At 38.1% G+C, this 19,172-nt stretch overlaps 3 protein-coding genes and 1 pseudogene across 4 annotated transcripts; all 4 read right to left on the reverse strand.

Moving 5' to 3' along the window:
* Positions 1-7,245: 7,245 nt before the first annotated feature.
* Positions 7,246-8,530, reverse strand: LOC106649054 (zinc finger and BTB domain-containing protein 41-like). The gene is made up of 3 exons (XM_014366322.2): positions 8,405-8,530; positions 8,218-8,329; positions 7,246-8,139 (listed from the first exon to the last, which is right to left on the reverse strand). The coding sequence occupies exons 1-3, from the start codon at positions 8,437-8,439 to the stop codon at positions 7,246-7,248; spliced, it is 1,041 nt and encodes a 346-aa protein (XP_014221808.2). The 5' UTR covers positions 8,440-8,530.
* Positions 8,531-9,135: 605 nt separating this feature from the next.
* Positions 9,136-10,838, reverse strand: LOC106649055 (annotated as a pseudogene).
* Positions 10,835-11,513, reverse strand: LOC106649261 (mucin-5AC-like). Of its 2 annotated transcripts, none has more exons than XM_023458199.1 (2): positions 11,269-11,513; positions 10,835-11,189 (listed from the first exon to the last, which is right to left on the reverse strand). In XM_023458199.1, exons 1-2 carry the CDS (start codon positions 11,285-11,287, stop codon positions 10,876-10,878), a joined length of 333 nt encoding a protein of 110 aa, XP_023313967.1. In that variant the 5' UTR covers positions 11,288-11,513; the 3' UTR covers positions 10,835-10,875. The 2 variants fall into 2 exon arrangements, with proteins under 2 accessions (XP_023313967.1, XP_023313966.1); XM_023458198.1 differs by having other exon boundaries at positions 11,263-11,513.
* A 4,656-nt stretch (positions 11,514-16,169) lies between these two features.
* LOC106649056 (zinc finger protein 510-like) lies at positions 16,170-17,942 on the reverse strand. Its single transcript, XM_014366323.2, has 4 exons — positions 17,672-17,942; positions 17,486-17,600; positions 17,011-17,412; positions 16,170-16,373 (listed from the first exon to the last, which is right to left on the reverse strand). Exons 1-4 carry the CDS (start codon positions 17,695-17,697, stop codon positions 16,170-16,172), a joined length of 747 nt encoding a protein of 248 aa, XP_014221809.1. The 5' UTR covers positions 17,698-17,942.
* Between the last annotated feature and the right edge of the window lie 1,230 nt (positions 17,943-19,172).

Here is a 19,172-nt window from a genome sequence, read left to right on the forward strand (position 1 = left end):
GTACAGAGTTATACGCACGGCAGCGGCGAGTTTTTGGCACTTTTAATGAATCGTTCGGCAGCTGCATGAATTTTACCTACCGTATATATTGCCAAAGCTGCGAGTAGAGAGAGAGAACGAGGACCCCCCTGCACCGTCCCCGCGCTGTATTATACATCGGCGAGCTTTCGTAAAAGGTGTGAGCTTTTGCTGCTGCTGCTGCTGCTGCTGCTGCGTCGTCGCCACCGCCTGAGAGCGTCGAGATAATACATTTTCGTTGCTTCTGAGACTCTGTGCATACGTGTGTATGTAGGACGAAGACGAAGTTGTCTCTCTCTTCCTGGCGTGCTATAAACCTCGCGAAGGTATATATAAGGAGAGGATAAGAACAAAGTAATGCGAGATGAATTTGAGTTTGCGGAAGCAGTAGCAGCAGCAGTGGCAGCCTCGAACGCACTAATGCACCGTGAGGCATATACAGGTATACAGCACTTACTCGGATCGCGAGCTCCTCCGTGTACTATCTGTATATGTATATATAGTATACAGTGCGCGACGCGCGGCGCAACGATCCTTTCACATTTGCGATGCCGTTGCGAGCTGCACGATGATGCGCTGCTGCTGCTGCTGGGTGTAGCTAGATTTCTTCCCTCTCTCTCTCACTTAGTCTTGCCTGAATACAGTTCTATCTCTCTCGCTTGCGGAGGAGGTATATAAGACTAGATTTGTACTCATTTACCTGATGAGCAAAGTCCCTCTCTCTCTCCCTTACGCAGAAGTTGTTTATACTCGAGGCTTTTCTCTCCATCTCTACATACACAAATACATACGAGTAGGTGTGCGTTTGTACGAGTGCGATGTATTATGAATGGTTCGGAGTGTCAAATAGATCTGTATACACGCTCCTAAGTAAAACAGACGCGTACACACACATCCATACGGTACGTATGTACGGCTGAATATTTCAAGAGGCTTTTCGTCTTCGTGATACGCGCAATATATATATCGCGCGCGCGCGAGAGAGAGAGAGTGTCTACTTCATTTGTAAAAGCTTTTTTAGTGATTGGAGCTTACGCGCGCGAGAGTAATTAAGCCAAAAGTCAAGACGCGCGTATAGATGATATAACGCTAGATTAAAATCCTATCTAAGACACAGTGCTGGAGCATATTTCCATAACACGAGTGCGGTATAAAACTATAGAAATCAATTTGTGGACTTTTATCGAGACAATTGAACACTGGGTGGTAATCCGTTTAAGAGTAAGGCTTATAAATATGAAACTCGAGAGTCCGGGCGACAAAAAAAAATACAACGTACATCGCGTCGGCGTCGCCGTTGTGTTTATATCCTTTGTCCAATAAGGCGGCGGCGCTTGGTACATAGAAACATGGTAAATAATTCAAAAGTTTTCATCTTCGACATTATGTAGCCGTAAGCTTTTGACGTCGGCCTGGCGAGCTCATGGCCTGGCAGCGGAGGCTTTGCCCTCGATATATCTGTATTGCTGCTGCTACATCACACACAGACACACACGCGTATACATTATTATATATAATAGTCGAGTCTCTCTCTCTCTCTATCGGGGACAACAAAAACAACTTCGCCCAACGAACATCCCCTAAGCATCCCCGAAAGCAGCAAGTTTAATACCACCCACTATATAATATCTAACGATCTTCTATATCTGCCTTTCTCTCTGTCTCTCTCGCTCTAGCCTCTATACATTATTTAGCATGTAATACGAGATTTTGCTGTCGCGCTGGTGTTGCGAACCCTTCTTGTGTGTGTCTCTCTCTCACCCTCCCTTTTAACTCTTGAAACTCTCCTCTTTCTCTGCTCCATCTCGCTCGCTCGTGCTGCACGCACACACACGCACATATACTCGCTCGTCGGTATAGTTATGTAATGGGGGAAGGGTGTAGTGTAAATTTGACGATTTGCGATCGCTATTGTTCGAAGCTTTCAGCGGCAATAATAATATCGTCGGGCGGCTGTAATTTTCATATATTACATGTACGCGAGAGCTCGCGGGAGCGTAGCAGCGAGTACGGAAGCTGCAGTGTCTGTATTAAGTACGTATCCGTTCGTCATTTCGTTAATGTTTATGCACAATCGCGCGCATTATAGCTGCATGCATGTGCGTGGGTTACCCAAGTTGAAAAATACAAGCTTAAAAATTTTCTATTTTAGTCTGGCTCTTGTTTACTCTTCAGTTATGCTTCAGTTATGTAAACTATTTAAAATGTTTCAAAGCTCACGATGATTAACTAGCTTTTGGCTATATTATTTTTTATAATTACAATTTTAGCGGCTTTGAGTGCGATAAAAATACTTCAAGTCTCGACCAATAGATGGCGAGTACCTTTGTGTGTAAATCTGAATGTATCAAAGTGCTCACAATTGTATAAGTATAAGCACGTTGTAAAGAACGTTGAATTGGTGATGTATTTAAGTTCATTTTGATCGTTTACAGATGAATTCTTTTTAGTTTCCTTGAAAATTGTTTTCCTAATTCAAAGACACATATATTTTCAATAGTATTGAGTCTGTGACATGGTGAACAAGTGGTGTAGGCCTATCATCACTGGGCGAGACCATCAAGTTGAGTATGGAACGAGTAATCACATTTTTTTCTTTTTATTTTAGATCATACATCGCCGCCGCCGATATCGACGACTTTGAATGTCGCGCGCAACTGACCGTCGCGCCGCGCCGACATATCGAAACTGCTCGCGTGGAGAGGCGCGCGGGAGCCGGGAAGGAACGGCGAGAGCGGCAGTGATTGATTGCCCTTCACGAGAGCGTGATCTCCAATCAATTTTGAAGAGAGAGAAGAGTGTGAAAAGAGCGAGTATAGAGAAAGAAAATAACGTGTTGTAGAGGAGAGTCGAGTGTGAGTGTAGAGTGTGAAATATATATATAAAGTGTGTGAGTTAGAAGGCGAGTGTGAGTACTATTGTGAAAGGCGAGGTACGGAGAGAAAGATCTGGGAGAATAAAGTAATTGTAAGTGATAGCGACGTGTAAAGAGTGAGTGTGGGTGAGTGTGAAAGAAAATTGCGCCGTGAACTATAATAAATAAATCTATTTCATAATTAAAACCTGCGTTTCATCAATCATTGCCTTGTTCTTTGTTTGTATCCATTCGCGAACCCATCTCCCCATCTCGAGCCTGCGACCTATCTGGTGTACACGGCCGGGGAGCCGAGGAAAAGTACGCCGTGTCACAAGTCATATTTGAGTTGAAATGACAGAAAAAATCTATCGTTTAAACGTTTACCTGGACTAATTGTCATTGATTTATTCAAATCAAACATACACCAACGCAACATATCCTTTTTGACGATCTAGATTCTTGACTGAAAAATAATTAAGTACATACAAATATCGATTGAACAATTGAACTTCGCTTGTTGCGATTGCGATGTAAGTATAGCACAAGTTCTATCGCTAGATGTCATTGTCATACCCACAAGTGAAAACCAATTCATCATAAGCTAAATTTACGAGCTATGTACCACATGTTGTTTGGAAACAGTAAAGATAGTTCTATTTGCACCCGAATCGAAAATTTACAAGCTCCGAAAACAAACGAATATTAGCTAGCTAGCTAGCTCGCGCGAGCACGAGTTATAAGTTTAATCAAACTTTAACGCGTGGCAGCGAACTATAAACGTTGTGTGTGTCCCAGCTATACCCCATCCACGCGCGACCCTCAAAATCGCATAAAGATGCAGGTGTATAATTAAAAGTATCGATTATCGAGTCTCTCTCTTACTCGTATATATCCACAGGACCTCGCTGCTCTCGCTACATATGCGCGCTCGTATATACCGTTACACACAGGCTCGCAGTGGTGCAGCAAGCTCGGGCTCGGTACATCTGTTCATTATTAGGTAATGAACTTATTAAATCGCGGAGGCTCGTAACACCTGCGCCGCAACGCCTGCGCGCGGCGAAAATTATTTATTCCTCTGCGCGCGCGCGATCGAGCTCGCTCGGCGCCTGTAATAACGCTAAATACACCTACTCTCTCACTTGTATCGTATAGACCAAGCGTATAGTTGGCTAAAGACATTGTGAAAAAGTTTGATTGCTATCGTTAAATCGTACATGAAATATACGACGGAGATATTCTATATATTCTTGCTCTTTAAATTAGTAAGGAACGCGCTAGTTCTTTTTTTTTTACAATTATTATACAACCACTGCTGCTGCGGTGTTTTTCTTTCTCAAACTTCATATTCATGAGCATACTTACGGCTGCCTTCGTTTAACGTCGTTATACACATAGCAAAAGAGCTTCGCTATACGCTGGAATGTGTACCAGCGCGTAGCTCGTGTATTAGTTTATATCGTCGCGCGCGAGCGGCGAATAAAAAAGTACGAGGATATTAAAAAATATTTTACAAGATGTACTGTATATAATACACCGATGTACACGCGCGCGAACGCGGCATCGTCGCCTGCATTATAAAAATATACGCTCGCCGAAGGGCTGCTGCTCGCGGGGCGCGCTCGGGTATATTTATATACTACGCTGTCGCTGCTGCTGCTGCTACTGCTGCTGCTGGTTGCGCCGTAAGTTAATATAACATCGCTAGTATATATACGCAAGCGCGCGCGGCCCTTCATTTCGGATTCGTTCAACGTCATAATTCGCAGGGCGAATCTCTTCCTCCTACCGTAGCTGCGCGGAATTTTTTCGTCTTGTTAATATCCTCTCTCTCTCTCGCTCCCGCCGAATAACCCACATTGCAGTGGAAGTATAGTATACGGAAAACGAGGAAGTGAGAGAGAGTGAGATATATGGAGGAATGTGTGTATGTGTGTGTGTGTATGTATATATAGAAGGCATAAAGGGTTCTCTCGCGAGTCTGTCGGTACTTTACGACTCGGTCGTTGGAGTATTGCCTCGAATAATATAGAGGGCGGCGAGCGGCGCCCTGGCGACATTTTTAGTGGCCATCAAATGACAGCATTGGGCTTAATTATGAGATAGGGGCGCGCAGCAGCAGCAGCAGCGACAGTGGTAGAAGGAGGCAAAAGTCTTCCTTTGCCCTGTATAACTACTCGAGGCCTTAAGTAACTGGCACTGTTTTTATGTTCTTCGCCGACGACGACGGCTAAAGTGAATTTCCCCACTGCTACCGGTGGTGGTGGATTTTTAAGTGTAGATAGACGGTATTCTACAAGGATAGATTGAGTTGTATGCGCGCCTACCAAGGCGGGCGATTTAAAGCTTGATTTTCTGAAATGCCCGACGATAAAAGTATACCTACCGAGACTTGTGGGGAGTACCTTCAATTTGGTGCACTTTACGTTTTGATTTCGGCGAACGCGCATCGACTTGTCGAATGGTCGAGGAGACAAAATTTGTTGTTCTTCATCGAGTAAGTTTTCTATATTCAGCCGAGTGTGCTGCTCCGTGCTGCACTCGAGAATGAAGTAAAGAAATCAAGAAAGGGAAAATCCATCCAAAAGTCCGAAAGTCTCGTCGTCGAGCGTACAAAGTCACTCGTACCGTCGTATAAACAAAATATGTATAGCACTCGAGGAAGAAAAAAGGATAAAAATGTCCATCCTAAGCACGAATGTACAACAAGGCATATATATGAGACATACGTACGTAGCAGCTTGCAGTTACAAGCGACGAGCGAGTGAGCGAGCGAGCGGCTGGAGAGAAAGAAAAAAAATCGTCTACATGTATATTACATATTGTACTAGTCCATAAAATAGAAAGGGAAATATCCTTCGAAATACATAATAATGTTTTGCTATACATACCTATATGTGCTGTACGCTGCCGCTCTCGAGAGCCCATGCATGGCAAGTGCGCGTCGCCAAACGAAGAAACGTATTTTCTGTGTACGTCATATATAGCGCATATAATAAATACCCATACTCGTGCTTTATTCTTTCTTTGGCGGCCCGAGCTTTTGCTTATTCTGCGATGTTACTTGTGTATATGTGTGTGCGCGTATACATACACGAGATTTTTTTCTCTCTACACACACGACGTACTTATATATACGATATACCAATGCGCGCGCGCGTCCCGCGAGGGCTTACTCCTCGGCGACGTTTCAACTGCCTCGCGGTATGCATATTTTACCGATTTTCCACGCGTGCACGGAATGTTACGCGCGCGTGTGTGTGTATGTGTCATGCCTGCGCGGCGAGAAGAGCTACTTTTATTCTCGTGTCGCTCGCGTTTTCGCGCATATTCTTTCGCCGGCTTGTGCTTCCCGCAGCTGCTGCTACTGCCAGCGGGTGGAGGGCTCCTCTTCTTTTATTTTATTCTCCATCTCTTCTTCTTCTTATTCTTCTGTTGTTTTTTTTTGCGTAACTCCAAAACGAAAGTATATAATGTGTATGTGTGCGCGCGGATCGCGGATGTACGTATACGAAATGCCAGATTACCATGGGGGATTCGCGATTAACCTACCACCCCGCGTATGGAATCGTAGATCAGACTTTTCGAGTCGAGAGGAGGTAAAAAAAAAGATAAAAAAAAAAAAAAGAAAAAAAAGCTGCATAACTCGAGCAATAGGATGAGAGAAACGAGTACGTAGTAAAGCCGCGTGCCAAAGGCTTTTAAAGCGTGTACGTCAGGATTAAAATATACGTAGCTAATTTTCACTGATTGATTTCAGCAGGCGATTGAGATAATTGTGCATATGAGCGATTCTGTGAAAATTTCTCGACATTCGAGGCTAAAATCGCGATCGAAAATTTTTTCTTCTTATTTTATGCGTGTAATGGGCATTTAAAGTACGCTTGGTTCAAGTTTGGTTAAGAGAAATTTTTCAAAGTTATTTGTCTATAGCAACTTTTGCGTTCTAGGGGATGAAAAATTTTGTTTTTAAAAAAAAAAGGACTCAAAGAGTATGCTTTATTTTCTTTAAAAAATTTATTGATTTTTTCAAATCTTAAAGATAGTTTTTACATAATAAGATAACATTGAAGGAAATAAAAAAAATCGTATAAATGAAATACATTTAATTTTAGATGTAGATATTAATTTGATATGAATTTGTACCACATCGACATGGCTTTTAAGATAACATTTTTATTAAAATGATTTTACGCAAATATTACATTCACGCTTAATGACAATTGTGAATTCTATCGATGTAAATTTTAGAATAATTCTTCTGTGAAAATTTTTATCGCTTAAATAGTATTATGTGTAATAATACTACGCTTCGAATTTATGTGCAACTTTTGAGATTACTTTTTTGTATAAATGTTTTACCACATGTATCACAGGTGTGGGTGATTACATACTGAACCGATGTGTCTTTTGAGACTACTTTTCCGAGTAAATGTTTTTCCACATGTATGACACGTATGTGTAACAGTATTATGCAACGAGTTGATGTGGGTTCTAAGATTAATTTTGAGCGTAAATGACTTTCCGCAAATATTACATGGGTGAGTAAAACCCTTATGTACCGAATCGATGTGGAGTTTGAGACTATCTTTCCGAGTAAACGTTTTTTCACATGTACGACACGTATGTGTGACAGTATTGTGCAACGAGTCGATGTGGATTTTAAGACTAATTTTGTGCCTAAATGACTTTCCGCAAATATTACATGGGTGAGTAAAACCCTTGTGTACCGAATCGATGTGGAGTTTAAGACTACCTTTCCGAGTAAACGTTTTTCCACATATATGACACGTGTATGTGACACCATTGTGCAACGAGTCAATGTGGGTTTTGAGATTATATTTTTGTGTGAATGCCTTACTGCATATATCACAAAAGTAAGTAAAACAATGATGTAATGATTTGACATGCCTACTCAGTCTGGTCTCATGTGAAAATTTCTTTCCCCGTGTTTCACATGCATGTATTGTATCATTATGATTTGCATTGATATTTGATTTGTTTTTATGTTCTTTGTTCACCGTTTTTGCAATTCTTCTTTTTTTATTTTTTTCACTAAGTTCGCAATCAAAATTCAGTTTCATTCCTTCTGCCACGTCACCGACAATATCTTGTTTCAGATCGCAATTTTGTGAATCATCATCAATTTTCTTGACTACTGGAGAATTGATTTTGGGCTTCACATCTTCACATTCAAAAACTATTTCCATATCTTTATCAAGTTCACTTTCAAGTTTAATGTCACAATTTCGAAGGGTATCAATCTGTAGAAACATTAAAGTTACGTAAGAATTTTGATTGAAAAAACTAAAAATATGTGTTGCGAATTTATCAAAACTTACTGAATTTTTTCGAGGAAATGATAAGAGTTGGAAGTTTTTCAGATCGGGTTTTTCCTCAACTGTCTCGGAATCATTATAAATAGGTGACTCGTCACGAGGCTCCTCTTTCACCCTGAAATAACCTCAATCAGATGAAGTATTTTGTCAAAATATTTTTACTATTTTATCCTCATAAAATAAAAAATACCTGATGGCACAATCTCTTGTATCACTGGATTCCATCGTTCTCACTGTCAATTAACCTGTCTGCAATAATAAAACGTAATACGTATCAAGTGAAACATGGAAAGACTGGCTAAGACTGCTGCGATGAATTCGCTGTATTTTGAAAAACTGTGTCTTTGCGAAAAACACCAGCTTATGCTCGACCAGCTCATCATAGTCCTCTACGTTGCGTAGCGCTATCGTGGCATGTGCGGCAAAACTACATACAGGAGAGGTCATGCTCATGCTATACTCACTACACGATGTAAACAACAGAACGAGAACAGCTAAGAAATGGTATTATGTATCTCATCTAATTTTTTTTTCAATGATATATCATTAATTTATAGTTCACAGTCAATGGAGGATAAGAAAAAGAGCTGAAGCTTAATATCTTCTTAATATCTAGTCTTTAGATTATTTAGTTACATAAAAATTTACAGAGAAAGGCCAGTAAGTCTTTATATAAGCTTATAATTAAACAGAAATTGCACATGAAACAACTGTTACATATATTACATGGGAATACACATACATAGCGTAAATTTAGTAAAATATATATAACTTGTTACTACATAGACTATCAAAATCAGACAAATTCAAGAATAATACATCTGCCAACTCAACTTAAATAAAGTGAAACAGATTACTTTGAGTTTGTGCAAGTTCTTGTACTTAAGTACAACTCAACAAAAATGTTTCACTTGAAACATTTTATAACTTGCATAAGCAAAATAATAAAGGTATAAAAGCTCCAATTGCATCACATATAGGTAATGATTGCAATAGAAATGATGAATCTACAGATTCATATGGATCTGGTGTGCGAGGTCCACTTGTGTGTCTTGTTACTGGTTCCTCTTCTTCTTCTTGAGTTCCTTGGTCTTCATCGGGCTCTTGAGGCATTGGCACCAGAAGTGGATCATCTAGAAATATTTTGACATATAATTAAATGGCTAATTATTAATTTGTTTGATCAAAAATATTCATTCATTGAATGCTAAAAATTTACCATCAAGAGTTTCTTTGATCACAGCAATAGCATTGATTTTAGGATTATCTTGATAGCTCTATAAAATTTTGATTTTTAACTTTTTGATAAATGAATAGATTAAAATTGTTGTTTTCTCAAAATACCTTGATAAATTCAACTCTTATTTTACCACCTAGAATATCTGATTCTTCTTCATTATAAATCAGTTTTCCATTTTGCACCATTTAATTGGTACATATACATCATGTGCAATACCTCGACCAACTCTTTCAAATATATCTAGTTCAGTTACAAAAATGATCTCCATTAAGAACAATATCAAATACCTATAAAATAAAAAGTAAATAAATCAGATGCAATCAGAATGAAAGTTTTAATGATCTAATTACCTTCATGTTCGTCGAGTTAAAATAAACTTCTGAAAACTTAAGAATCAATACATAGTCTCCATCTTCACTTACAGGTATGTCATAGCCAAATGTGCTATGATGATATCTCTCAGTTCGATAAAGTATTTGATTGCAGCAGGATCAACTCGACCTATGATCAATTGTTTGCCATAGTCAGAAGCAGTGCCCACTTTTCCCATCAGTGGATCTCTTGCATAGCGTATGCCATGAATGTCAATATGTGCATCTCCACCAGCATTTATGGCAGAGATCAATTTTCATATAAATATTTTCATATATACATCCGTGGCCAATAAAAACCTGACATTATTGTCACTAAAACCTAAAAATTCAGATTTAATTGAAATGTATACTTTTACTTTTCATTTAAATATTCAAAATTGTATTCATCATTCAATCTTACAGGTGCATGTAATTTGCTAAATTTTGTAGCAACGACCATAAATACAGGCATGGAACTTTCCTTCTGATCCAAAGCTTTAGATTCAACATCGTGACATCTTATAATGCGAATTGCACAACTTTGTGATAGATTGGTAATTACAGTTTTAAGGATATGTTCTTGCAACAGTGAAATACATATGTATCTACCATTGCTTTTCAACACTCTTTTAATTTCCTGTAAAGAAAGATAAATCAGAATAAATAAATATTGCCAATGTAACAGGGACATATAAAAAAAAAGATAAGTACCTCAAAGTATTTTGTAAGTAGTGCAACAGTTTCTTCTTTACTGTCAGTCATAAGTGCATCGAAAGTGCCTTTATCTATCACAACACTGAATTTTTCATTGTTATATTCAAGTTTTGTCGCATCCATTTGTTGGAAGACCAAATCTGGCCTTTTAACTTTATTTAACTCCTTCATTTGTTTAATGTCCACTGGCGATATGTCAATGTTAACAATAATCCTGCATAAATATTATCGACTTGAAAATTTTTTCATGATTATATCGTATAAGTAAGAAACCAAAGTATCAATTCAAACCTGTAATTGGCATCGTATGAATTCATTCCAAGAGTAGAATTACCACAGCCAGCAATGATAATGTCATCCTTTTGTCTTACGTACTTGAGCAAGTGTTGGTTTTGAATCTGTATTGGTATTTGTTGTGGTTGTTGTGCTACTTGCTTGTGAATCACTTGTGGCACTTGAAGTTGGTAAGTTGAACGTTACGGTTTTTCTGATAGGTGATTTTACTTCCACATCACTTTTAAAGATAGGAACAATATCAGCCCTTATCGGTGATGTGTTAACAGTCGTAGTTGATGTTGTACAGGTTAAACTTGTGAAAGCAGTTGTTTCTGAAGGCGTATCAAGTTCATCTGCTTGAATAACAAGATCCGGATTGATTTTGCTAGTTGCTAAACGAAAATGAAAAATTATTAATATCATAAATAATACTGTAATATTATAATTTTAAGCAATTATTATTACTTTTACCTGAAATAGCATCAAACATGCTTTGTAAGCCTTTCTTTTGATTCAAATTCCAAATGTTTACATTTCTGCTTTAACGTTGTTGATTCAGTTGCAATGTTACTCGTGGTTGGAAATGGAACATTCAACTGACGTTTAGACTTGGGTGATTCTTCTATGCAGATGTAGTCAAAGAAAAAATTGCGCTTGGTGATTGAATTAGCTAATTTCACATTCGAAACACTGCTCTCGAGTCTCGCTGTCGTCAAACGGCGCCTGCCTGCCTTTGCGGACGATTCCGCGGCGGCTCGAAATCCCCCGTCTTTCTGCTAGGCTTGCGGCTGCTGCTGCTGCTGCAGCTGCTGTTACTGCTATCGGTCAAATTTGCGAAGTTCTTCTAATCACATTCGTTTTCGCTCGGTAGCGCTGCTGCGGTCAGCTCCGATCTTCGGTTTGCCGCGCGACTCCGAATCATTTTACGTCGAACAACCGAACTGCTAAGTACTAAGTCGTGATCGTGAAGATGGAGCCCATTGAACTGCAAATCGTTGGACTGGTTCACGACGAACCACTTTTGTATAATCAAATGGATATCCGCAACTTGAAGGTGCGCATTTGCCGGGAAGCCTTTATGCGAATGGAGGATATTTTAATCGAGCAACACGGGGAAATGAACGGTGAGTAATTCTCTTTCGCTTTCTTTCTCTCTCTCTCTACCTTAGCTATAAGACTTATCCTAGTTTTTAAGATCTATCATGGTGGCGGATACATCTCTCTCTCTCTCTCTCTCTCTTTCTTTCTCGGGGTAAAAAAATATTGCCTTACAGTGTTCAAATTTTAAAGCGATTCGAATCGAAATCGAATCTGTCCTTGTGCCTCTCTCTCTCTCTCGCTCTCTCTCTCTCTCTCTCTCTCTCCTAGGGAGCTTACCACTAGGATGGAGAGATGCATGAATGCGGCGCTGCGTTTCGTCACTGGAGTATCTAGATTCGACCACATCACGCCGTCTTATGTCGCGTGCGGGCTCCTCAAGTACAGGAGACGCCGCGACTACCTCGCTCTGTGCTTACTGGCGTCAACACTAAGGCGGGGAGGTCCTGCCTACTTGGCCGGACGTTTGAGTTTCGTCCATCGTGATGCCCCTGGATCGCTCCGTCGGTCTCAGCTGGAGCTGAAAATCCCTTGGGCTGCCACCAGCTGCCTGCAGAACGCGTTTTTCATACACACCTCGAAGCTCTGGAATGATCTGCCTCGGGACTTGCAGGCTCGGTACCGCGGCGAGACCTTCAGGACGTACCTGTTCGCCCACATGCTCGGATGACTTTTATTGACTACCATTGTGAAGTTTTCTTTTTTTTTTCTGTCTTCCTTTGCTCTATGTTTTCTTTTACTTTCTTGACACGAGTTCACTGTTCACACGTATTTTGTTTTTTTTTTGTTATTGTGCGCTGTTTATGTATATGCCTGTTGGTGTAATTTTTTGAGCCAGGCTACAGAGGGCCAGTCTGAGCCCTTAGCCGAATAAATACTACTCTACTCTACTCTACTCTCTCTCTCTCTCTCTCTCTCTCTCTCTCTCTCTCTCTCTCTCTCTCTCTCTCTTACTAATTTTCCCTTTTTTCATTTCTGTTCCAGCACCCTACGAACCCAAGGCCACTTGGGACAAGCTGCGAGCGGCATACTCGACCTTGACGAGGCGGATCATCGAGAGAGGACCAGACTGCGTCAATCGGATGCACACTCGCAGCCGAGAAATTCTGCAACGACTGAGTTTCCTAGAAAATTTCATCCGCCGTCGAAATTGAGTGCTCGATTCCTTGAACAGTGTCTCTGTTTTGCTCTTGCTCTTTAGAGCAATGTTTTGATTGTAATAATATTTTTTTCGGCGCGCGCATTCACTCCTCCCATCTCCCTGCTTACGCTGGAATCAACTTTAGAGGTTGTTGCAGAATCAAACGCCGTATAGTGTACTACATAATCCTTTTAGCACAATTTTTATTACAATTTTAGAAATCATCTGCATAAATATCTATACATATGTATATTTACAACTGTCAATTATCTTTTTTTCTCGCATTTGGCAGAACCAAAATCTTTTCGACCTTCATGTACTGAATTTTGATGCCTGGTCAAATTTGTTCGATGCTTAAATGTTTTCTTGCAATTGTTGCACGCGAAATCTTTACGACCTTCGTGGACTGTTTTCTGGTGTCTAAACAAATTTGATTTTTGTCCAAATTTCTTCTCACAATTATCACAAGCGAAAACTTTACGACCTTCATGGACTATCTTTTGATGCTTATTCAAATTTGTTTTTTCTCCAAATTTCTTATCACATTTGTCACATGCGTGATCTTTCCGACCGTCATGGATTGTTCTTTGGTGAATGCGCAATTGTGATTTGGATCCAAATACCTTTTCGCACTTGTCGCATGGGAAATCTTTAAGACCTTCATGGACTACTTTTTGGTGATTGATCAAATTTTGTTTTTTTCTGAATTTCATCTCACATTTGTCACAAACGAAATCCTTGCGACCTTCATGTACTGTCTTTTGGTGCGAAAGCAAAGTCCATTTCAATCCAAATTTCTTCTCGCATTTGTCACATGCATAATCTCTGCGAAACTCGTGTACTAACTTTATGTGGGTTAAAAACTTTGATTTTACTCCAAATTTCTGCTCACATACTTCACATGCAAAATCTTTCCGACCTTCGTGTATTGTTCTTTGATGGGAGATCAAAGTACATTTATGTCCAAATTTTTTCTCGCACTTGTCACATGCATAATCTCTGCGATTTTCGTGGACTGTTTTTTGGTGTTTCAACAGATCTGATTTACTTACGTATTTCTTCTCACACTTATCACATGCATAATCTTTGCGACCTTAGTGCACTGTTTTTTGGTGGAAGAGCAAATGACTTTTTCGTCCAAATTTCTTTACGCATTTGTCACAGGCGTAATCTTTGCGATTTTCGTGGACTGTCTTTATGTGAATTAGCAAACTTGATTTTAGCCCGAATATTTTATCGCACTTGTCGCATGAATGATCTTTACCTCCTTCATGTACTGTTTTTAGGTGGAAGAGCAAATGTGATTTGTTTCTAAACTTCTTCTCGCACTTGCCGCAAGCGAAATCTTTGCGGCCCCCGTGAACATTTTTTATGTGAAGGAGCAAACTATTTTTATTTCCGAATCTCTTCCCGCAATTGTTACATAAGTAATTATTGAAAACTTCGTGGAATATTCTTTTGTGCTGGAGTAAAGATGATTGATTTTCAAAATTTCTCTCGCACTTATTGCACATGAAATTTTTGTGATCTTTGTGTACTAATTTTTGGTGCTTCAACAAACTTGATTTTTTCGCAAATTTCTTTGCGCACTTGTCGCAGGCGAAATCTGTAGAATCATCGTGAATCGTGTCTTGATGTGTTATCATGCTTGATTTTTGTGTAAATGTCTCCCAGCAAATATCACAAACGTATTTTTTGTCGTCTGAAACAACAACGTTGGTTCCACTTAAATTATCTTGAAAGACAACTTTTTTGGATTTCTGATTACTTATATCCATTCTGTTGCCCAAATTAAACAATGGAACTTTCTATCTAGTGCCACAGAAATTGAATAAGTAAAATTTATTTTTTGATTTTGTAGTTGTGTCATCAGTAAAGACAACATTCAAACTAATTTGTTTTCATTATAAACATAATTAGTGTGTCGAAGGACTGCTTAAATTGTTTCTGATCATATTGTGTACAATTAAGCTACCGATATCAGTCGTAGATTTTCTTAACGGTATTTGAAACAATTTAAAATGCTAACTTAGCAAAGATCTCTAAGAGGAATTTTTTGGCTATCTAAAATAAAGCTCTTACCAACAAACTTCTAACAGACAGCATTGAATTCACTTTACGATGAACTTTACTATGAACAAATTTAATTTACAATTACTATGAACATAGTCATTTTTTAGGATATTTTTTTTCGATCTACAAATGTGCAAATTCAATATGTTACTCAACAAGCAACAATTTGACGAAAAAAAATTTATAAAATAAAATTTCCTCTTTTTATAATTTTATAATTATTATAATTTTTGGTACTCAGAGTTAGTGATATTTGCGTGAAAAGCGGATAGGGCTCGTTCACGTGATAATAAATTTTACCTCACTGCACACGAGTGCGTTGACTTTGTCGCTTTCGAGATTCTAAGTGGTATTTTTTTTACCTCGTACATACCGATATGAAAAATCGATTTGATGTTATACAGCAAATTACTCTTTGCACAACACAGAGCTGAATTTGCATTCGCGAAAATGAAATTATACATAGATCATATACGAATATGGATATGCAGCATATAAAGTAATACTTACCTAAGTTGATCGAAGTTTATCGATGATTGCAAAATAATATATTTTTATCGTGAGATACATGATATACTTTGTATTTAAGAGAGCTGAATTGTTACTAATTGCAAAGCTTTTTTCATTATTTAATCTTCCATGCGCACGGAAATAAGTTGAAGAGGTAAGCGCGAACATTTCGTTTTCGTCCAAAACCAGGATTTTCTTATCGATTATATGGATTAGGTAACTGGCAAACATTGTTTATATTTTGTATAATATAAGTAAGGTGACAAGAAGATTTTTTTAATTACGATAAAACTATTAACAGTTTAAAATATTTTATTATTCAGAAATTCAAAGATATTTGTGTGGAAGATTTTTCAAATTATAGTGTGAAAGTTTGCATTGGATCCAAATGTCTTGGACAAACTTCAAGCTCTTAGGGTATACTCCATTTCATGTGAGATGTTTGGATTTTTTATCGTGTAATGTTAGTGCAGTGTGTCTTCTTTGAACTGATCCTTGCGATCATATGCCTTTTGATAAATCTTATGTTCAAAGGGTTTGCTTCGATCATTTATGTGTCTTGTGAGAGTAATTTTTTGTCTTCAAACAGTTCGCTTCGATTATGTAGTACGTTTATGTGATATTCAAGGTGATTTTTGAATCCAAATGTTTTGTGACAAGTTTCACACTCAAAAGGTTTGCTATGATTTTGTATTGCCTTGGTGTGCTTTTTAAGGTCACTCTTGTATCCAAATGATTTATGACCAATATTACACTGAAAAGATGTGATACCATAATGAACTCTATCCAAGTGACTTTTGAGATTATACCTGCAGCTATATGAATTATGACAAATATCACACTCAAAAAGGTTTGCTTTGATTATGAACTGCATTTACGTGAACTGTGAGATCACCCTTGCGACCGTATGATTTGTGACAATTATGACATTCAAAGCGTTCACTTTTATCGTGTATTGCCTTAATGTGATTTTTTAGTACATTCTGGTATCCAAATGATTTATGACAAATATCACATTCGAAACGTTTTATACGATCATGTACTGCATTTATGTGAACTTTAATTTCACCCTTGTATTTAAATGATTTGTGACAAATACCACACTCAAATGGTTTAATGCGATTATGTACTGTATTAAAGTGAACATTCAGAGTGCCTTTGCGTGCAAATGATTTGTGACAAATATTACACTGAAAAGATTTGATACCATAATGAACTCTATCCAAGTGACTTCTGAGATTATACCTGCATCTATATGAATTGTGACAAATATCACACTCAAAGGGTTTGCTTTTATCATGTATTGCCTTAATGTGATTTTTTAGTACATTCTGGTATCCAAATGATTTATGACAAATATCACATTCGAAACGTTTTATTCGATCATGTACTGCATTTATGTGAACTTTGATTTCACACTTGTATTTAAATGATTTATGACAAATACCACACTCAAATGGTTTAATCCTATAATGTACTGCATTTATGTGAACATTTAGATGGCCTTTGCGTGCAAATGATTTGTGACAAATATCACATTCATAACATTTAATGCTTTTATGTGTTATATTGACTTGTCTTTTTAGACTCTTTTTTCCTTTATGAGTTTTATGACAATTAGTTTGAGTTTTGTTTTCTATTTTTATAATAGGTAAACAACTTTGATCTTCAGTTTTGCTTATGGTTGTCGATAGAGATGTCGGTTCAAGTTTAACATTTTTACACTCTAGCTCTACGAATATTTTTTCGTCCAACATTTCCTGTGACCCAATAACCTCATTAACGTGATTCACCTATAAAAGTAAACTTGTATTGTAATTTTTGATAGTGGAAACTAGAAAATAATTTTAAAATTATTGAACTCACTTGTAATTCATAGAGTGGGAACATTTTAACGTTTTTGACTTCGCAAGAGTCCACCGAATCGAATACGCTATCGTCACCCGTATCTGGCCACGCATGATTCGGTTCCTCCTTCACTCTAAAAATAATCGAATTCTATGAAACGAAGGAGCAAAAAAAATATCATGGTACGAACGAGGCAAGTCATACCTGGCTAGAACCTCGTTGTTTTCCATCCCTCACTTGATTATATAAAATATAAAATTACTGTGCATTTGCACGATATGCACTGAGAAAATTTTTGAGGTTATGTGCCTCGAGTAGCCAACAATGAACCTCGATTTTAAGTAGAGAACTATATTACAGATACTATATGATACTTTACAGATATTATTTGGAAACACTTTATCACTGAGGATTTCTATTTTTCGCCTACGACTTTGTCGACTGATTACAACACATGTCTGTTAAGGAAATAATCTTGCCACACGTGTCTATGATAACTCGTTAATGGCGATACATTTCCCCTTCCTCCGTCAACTTATACACTGGGTTAACATCGATTCAGTCTGGTCCAACAGAGTGGTGAAACGTGTTTAAGCATAGGAAATTCTGGCGTTCTATCGGATAGAATCGATGTTAACCCAGTGTACATACGACTTGACAGAATTGACTAAAGTTCAATTATTCATTAGAGCTACTGAAGTAATCATGGTAGACGAGTCAATGATTTCACTAATTACGTCTCCTTATTTTTCCCATTATTTATTCTCCAAAAAGTAATTTTTCTATACTGCTGATAATGGTGCTAGAGCGTTTGAAATCATTTCAAGAATACGCGTGAATTTTTAAAGAACTTCTTTTTTAAATTTTGGATTTTCAAAGTCTGGTGCAATTTCGAAATTACTAAAGCAATCCAAAATATCCAGCATTCCAAATCCAGAAGGAAAACCAAAGAAAAGTTTCAAATAATTTCGTTCCGTAGTATTAATGTGAGGCAGAAAAACGCGAAATACAAAAATACCTGTGGACAAATAACCTATTAAAATTTTGACGCTTCTCGCGTTTCACACCTTTTATTCGATTTCAATCAGCAAGTATTAACGTTTATTATCCAATCAAGTGACAAACATTTCAATAACAAGCATTTTTTCATAGAATTCCTCATATAAGCGCAGCTTATAATGTCGGATAAAATGAAGAAATCATCCAGCTTACACGTGAGCGTGTCATTTCCGACGTATCGCTTGCCTGTTTTCGTTTCTTTTTTCTCTCCATTTATATCAAAGTCACAAGCGATTCGCCATCTCAACGTTTGATTGAGATTGATTAAGACGTTTCATAATTTCTCACCATTATATTCTCGGCGTACGAAGAAAGTGTTTTTATGTATCATACGTTGTTGTTCAAGCTCGTTCGATAATCAGTACGCATTAGTCCGCGCGCTCGCAAATTATTTTGCATCCAGTGTCGTAGGCGCGTAAATCCTTAGAAAGTCATTACTTTTAATCCACTTTAAATGCCTCGAGTGCACAGCAGCAAGCATTTTCTTAGAGCCTAGAAGAAAAAAAATCATATTCCCCCTTCTCCACCGAATGTTCCCCGACTAATCTGAATCTAAATTTTCAATTAACGCGCGTAATTAAAGTTTCATAACTCATTAGAGTAGCAAAAAACTGTCGCGCCTTTTTTCCCCACTGTTTAACCGTGT

The sequence above is a fragment of the Trichogramma pretiosum genome, unplaced genomic scaffold (genome assembly GCF_000599845.2).
Source record: "Trichogramma pretiosum strain Unisexual culture from Peru unplaced genomic scaffold, Tpre_2.0 scaffold17, whole genome shotgun sequence".
Taxonomy (NCBI): domain Eukaryota; kingdom Metazoa; phylum Arthropoda; class Insecta; order Hymenoptera; family Trichogrammatidae; genus Trichogramma; species Trichogramma pretiosum.

Excerpts from the sequence above, each read along its gene's own strand:
- LOC106649054 (XM_014366322.2), bottom strand. The coding sequence starts at position 8,439 with ATGGAATCCAGTGATACAAGAGATTGTGCCATCAG. Across the intron at positions 8,330-8,404 it reads ACAAGAGATTGTGCCATCAG|GGTGAAAGAGGAGCCTCGTG; the intron begins GTATTTTTTATT and ends AGGTTATTTCAG. Across the intron at positions 8,140-8,217 it reads CATTTCCTCGAAAAAATTCA|ATTGATACCCTTCGAAATTG; the intron begins GTAAGTTTTGAT and ends ATGTTTCTACAG.
- LOC106649261 (XM_023458198.1), bottom strand. The coding sequence starts at position 11,287 with ATGTTTGATGCTATTTCAGGTAAAA. Across the intron at positions 11,190-11,262 it reads TGATGCTATTTCAGGTAAAA|CAACTAGCAAAATCAATCCG; the intron begins GTAATAATAATT and ends ATTTTCGTTTAG.
- LOC106649056 (XM_014366323.2), bottom strand. The coding sequence starts at position 17,697 with ATGGAAAACAACGAGGTTCTAGCCAG. Across the intron at positions 17,601-17,671 it reads AACAACGAGGTTCTAGCCAG|AGTGAAGGAGGAACCGAATC; the intron begins GTATGACTTGCC and ends GATTATTTTTAG. Across the intron at positions 16,374-17,010 it reads TCAAAGTTCACATAAATGCA|TGTAATATTGGTCATAAATC; the intron begins GTACATGATCGA and ends ACATCTTTTCAG.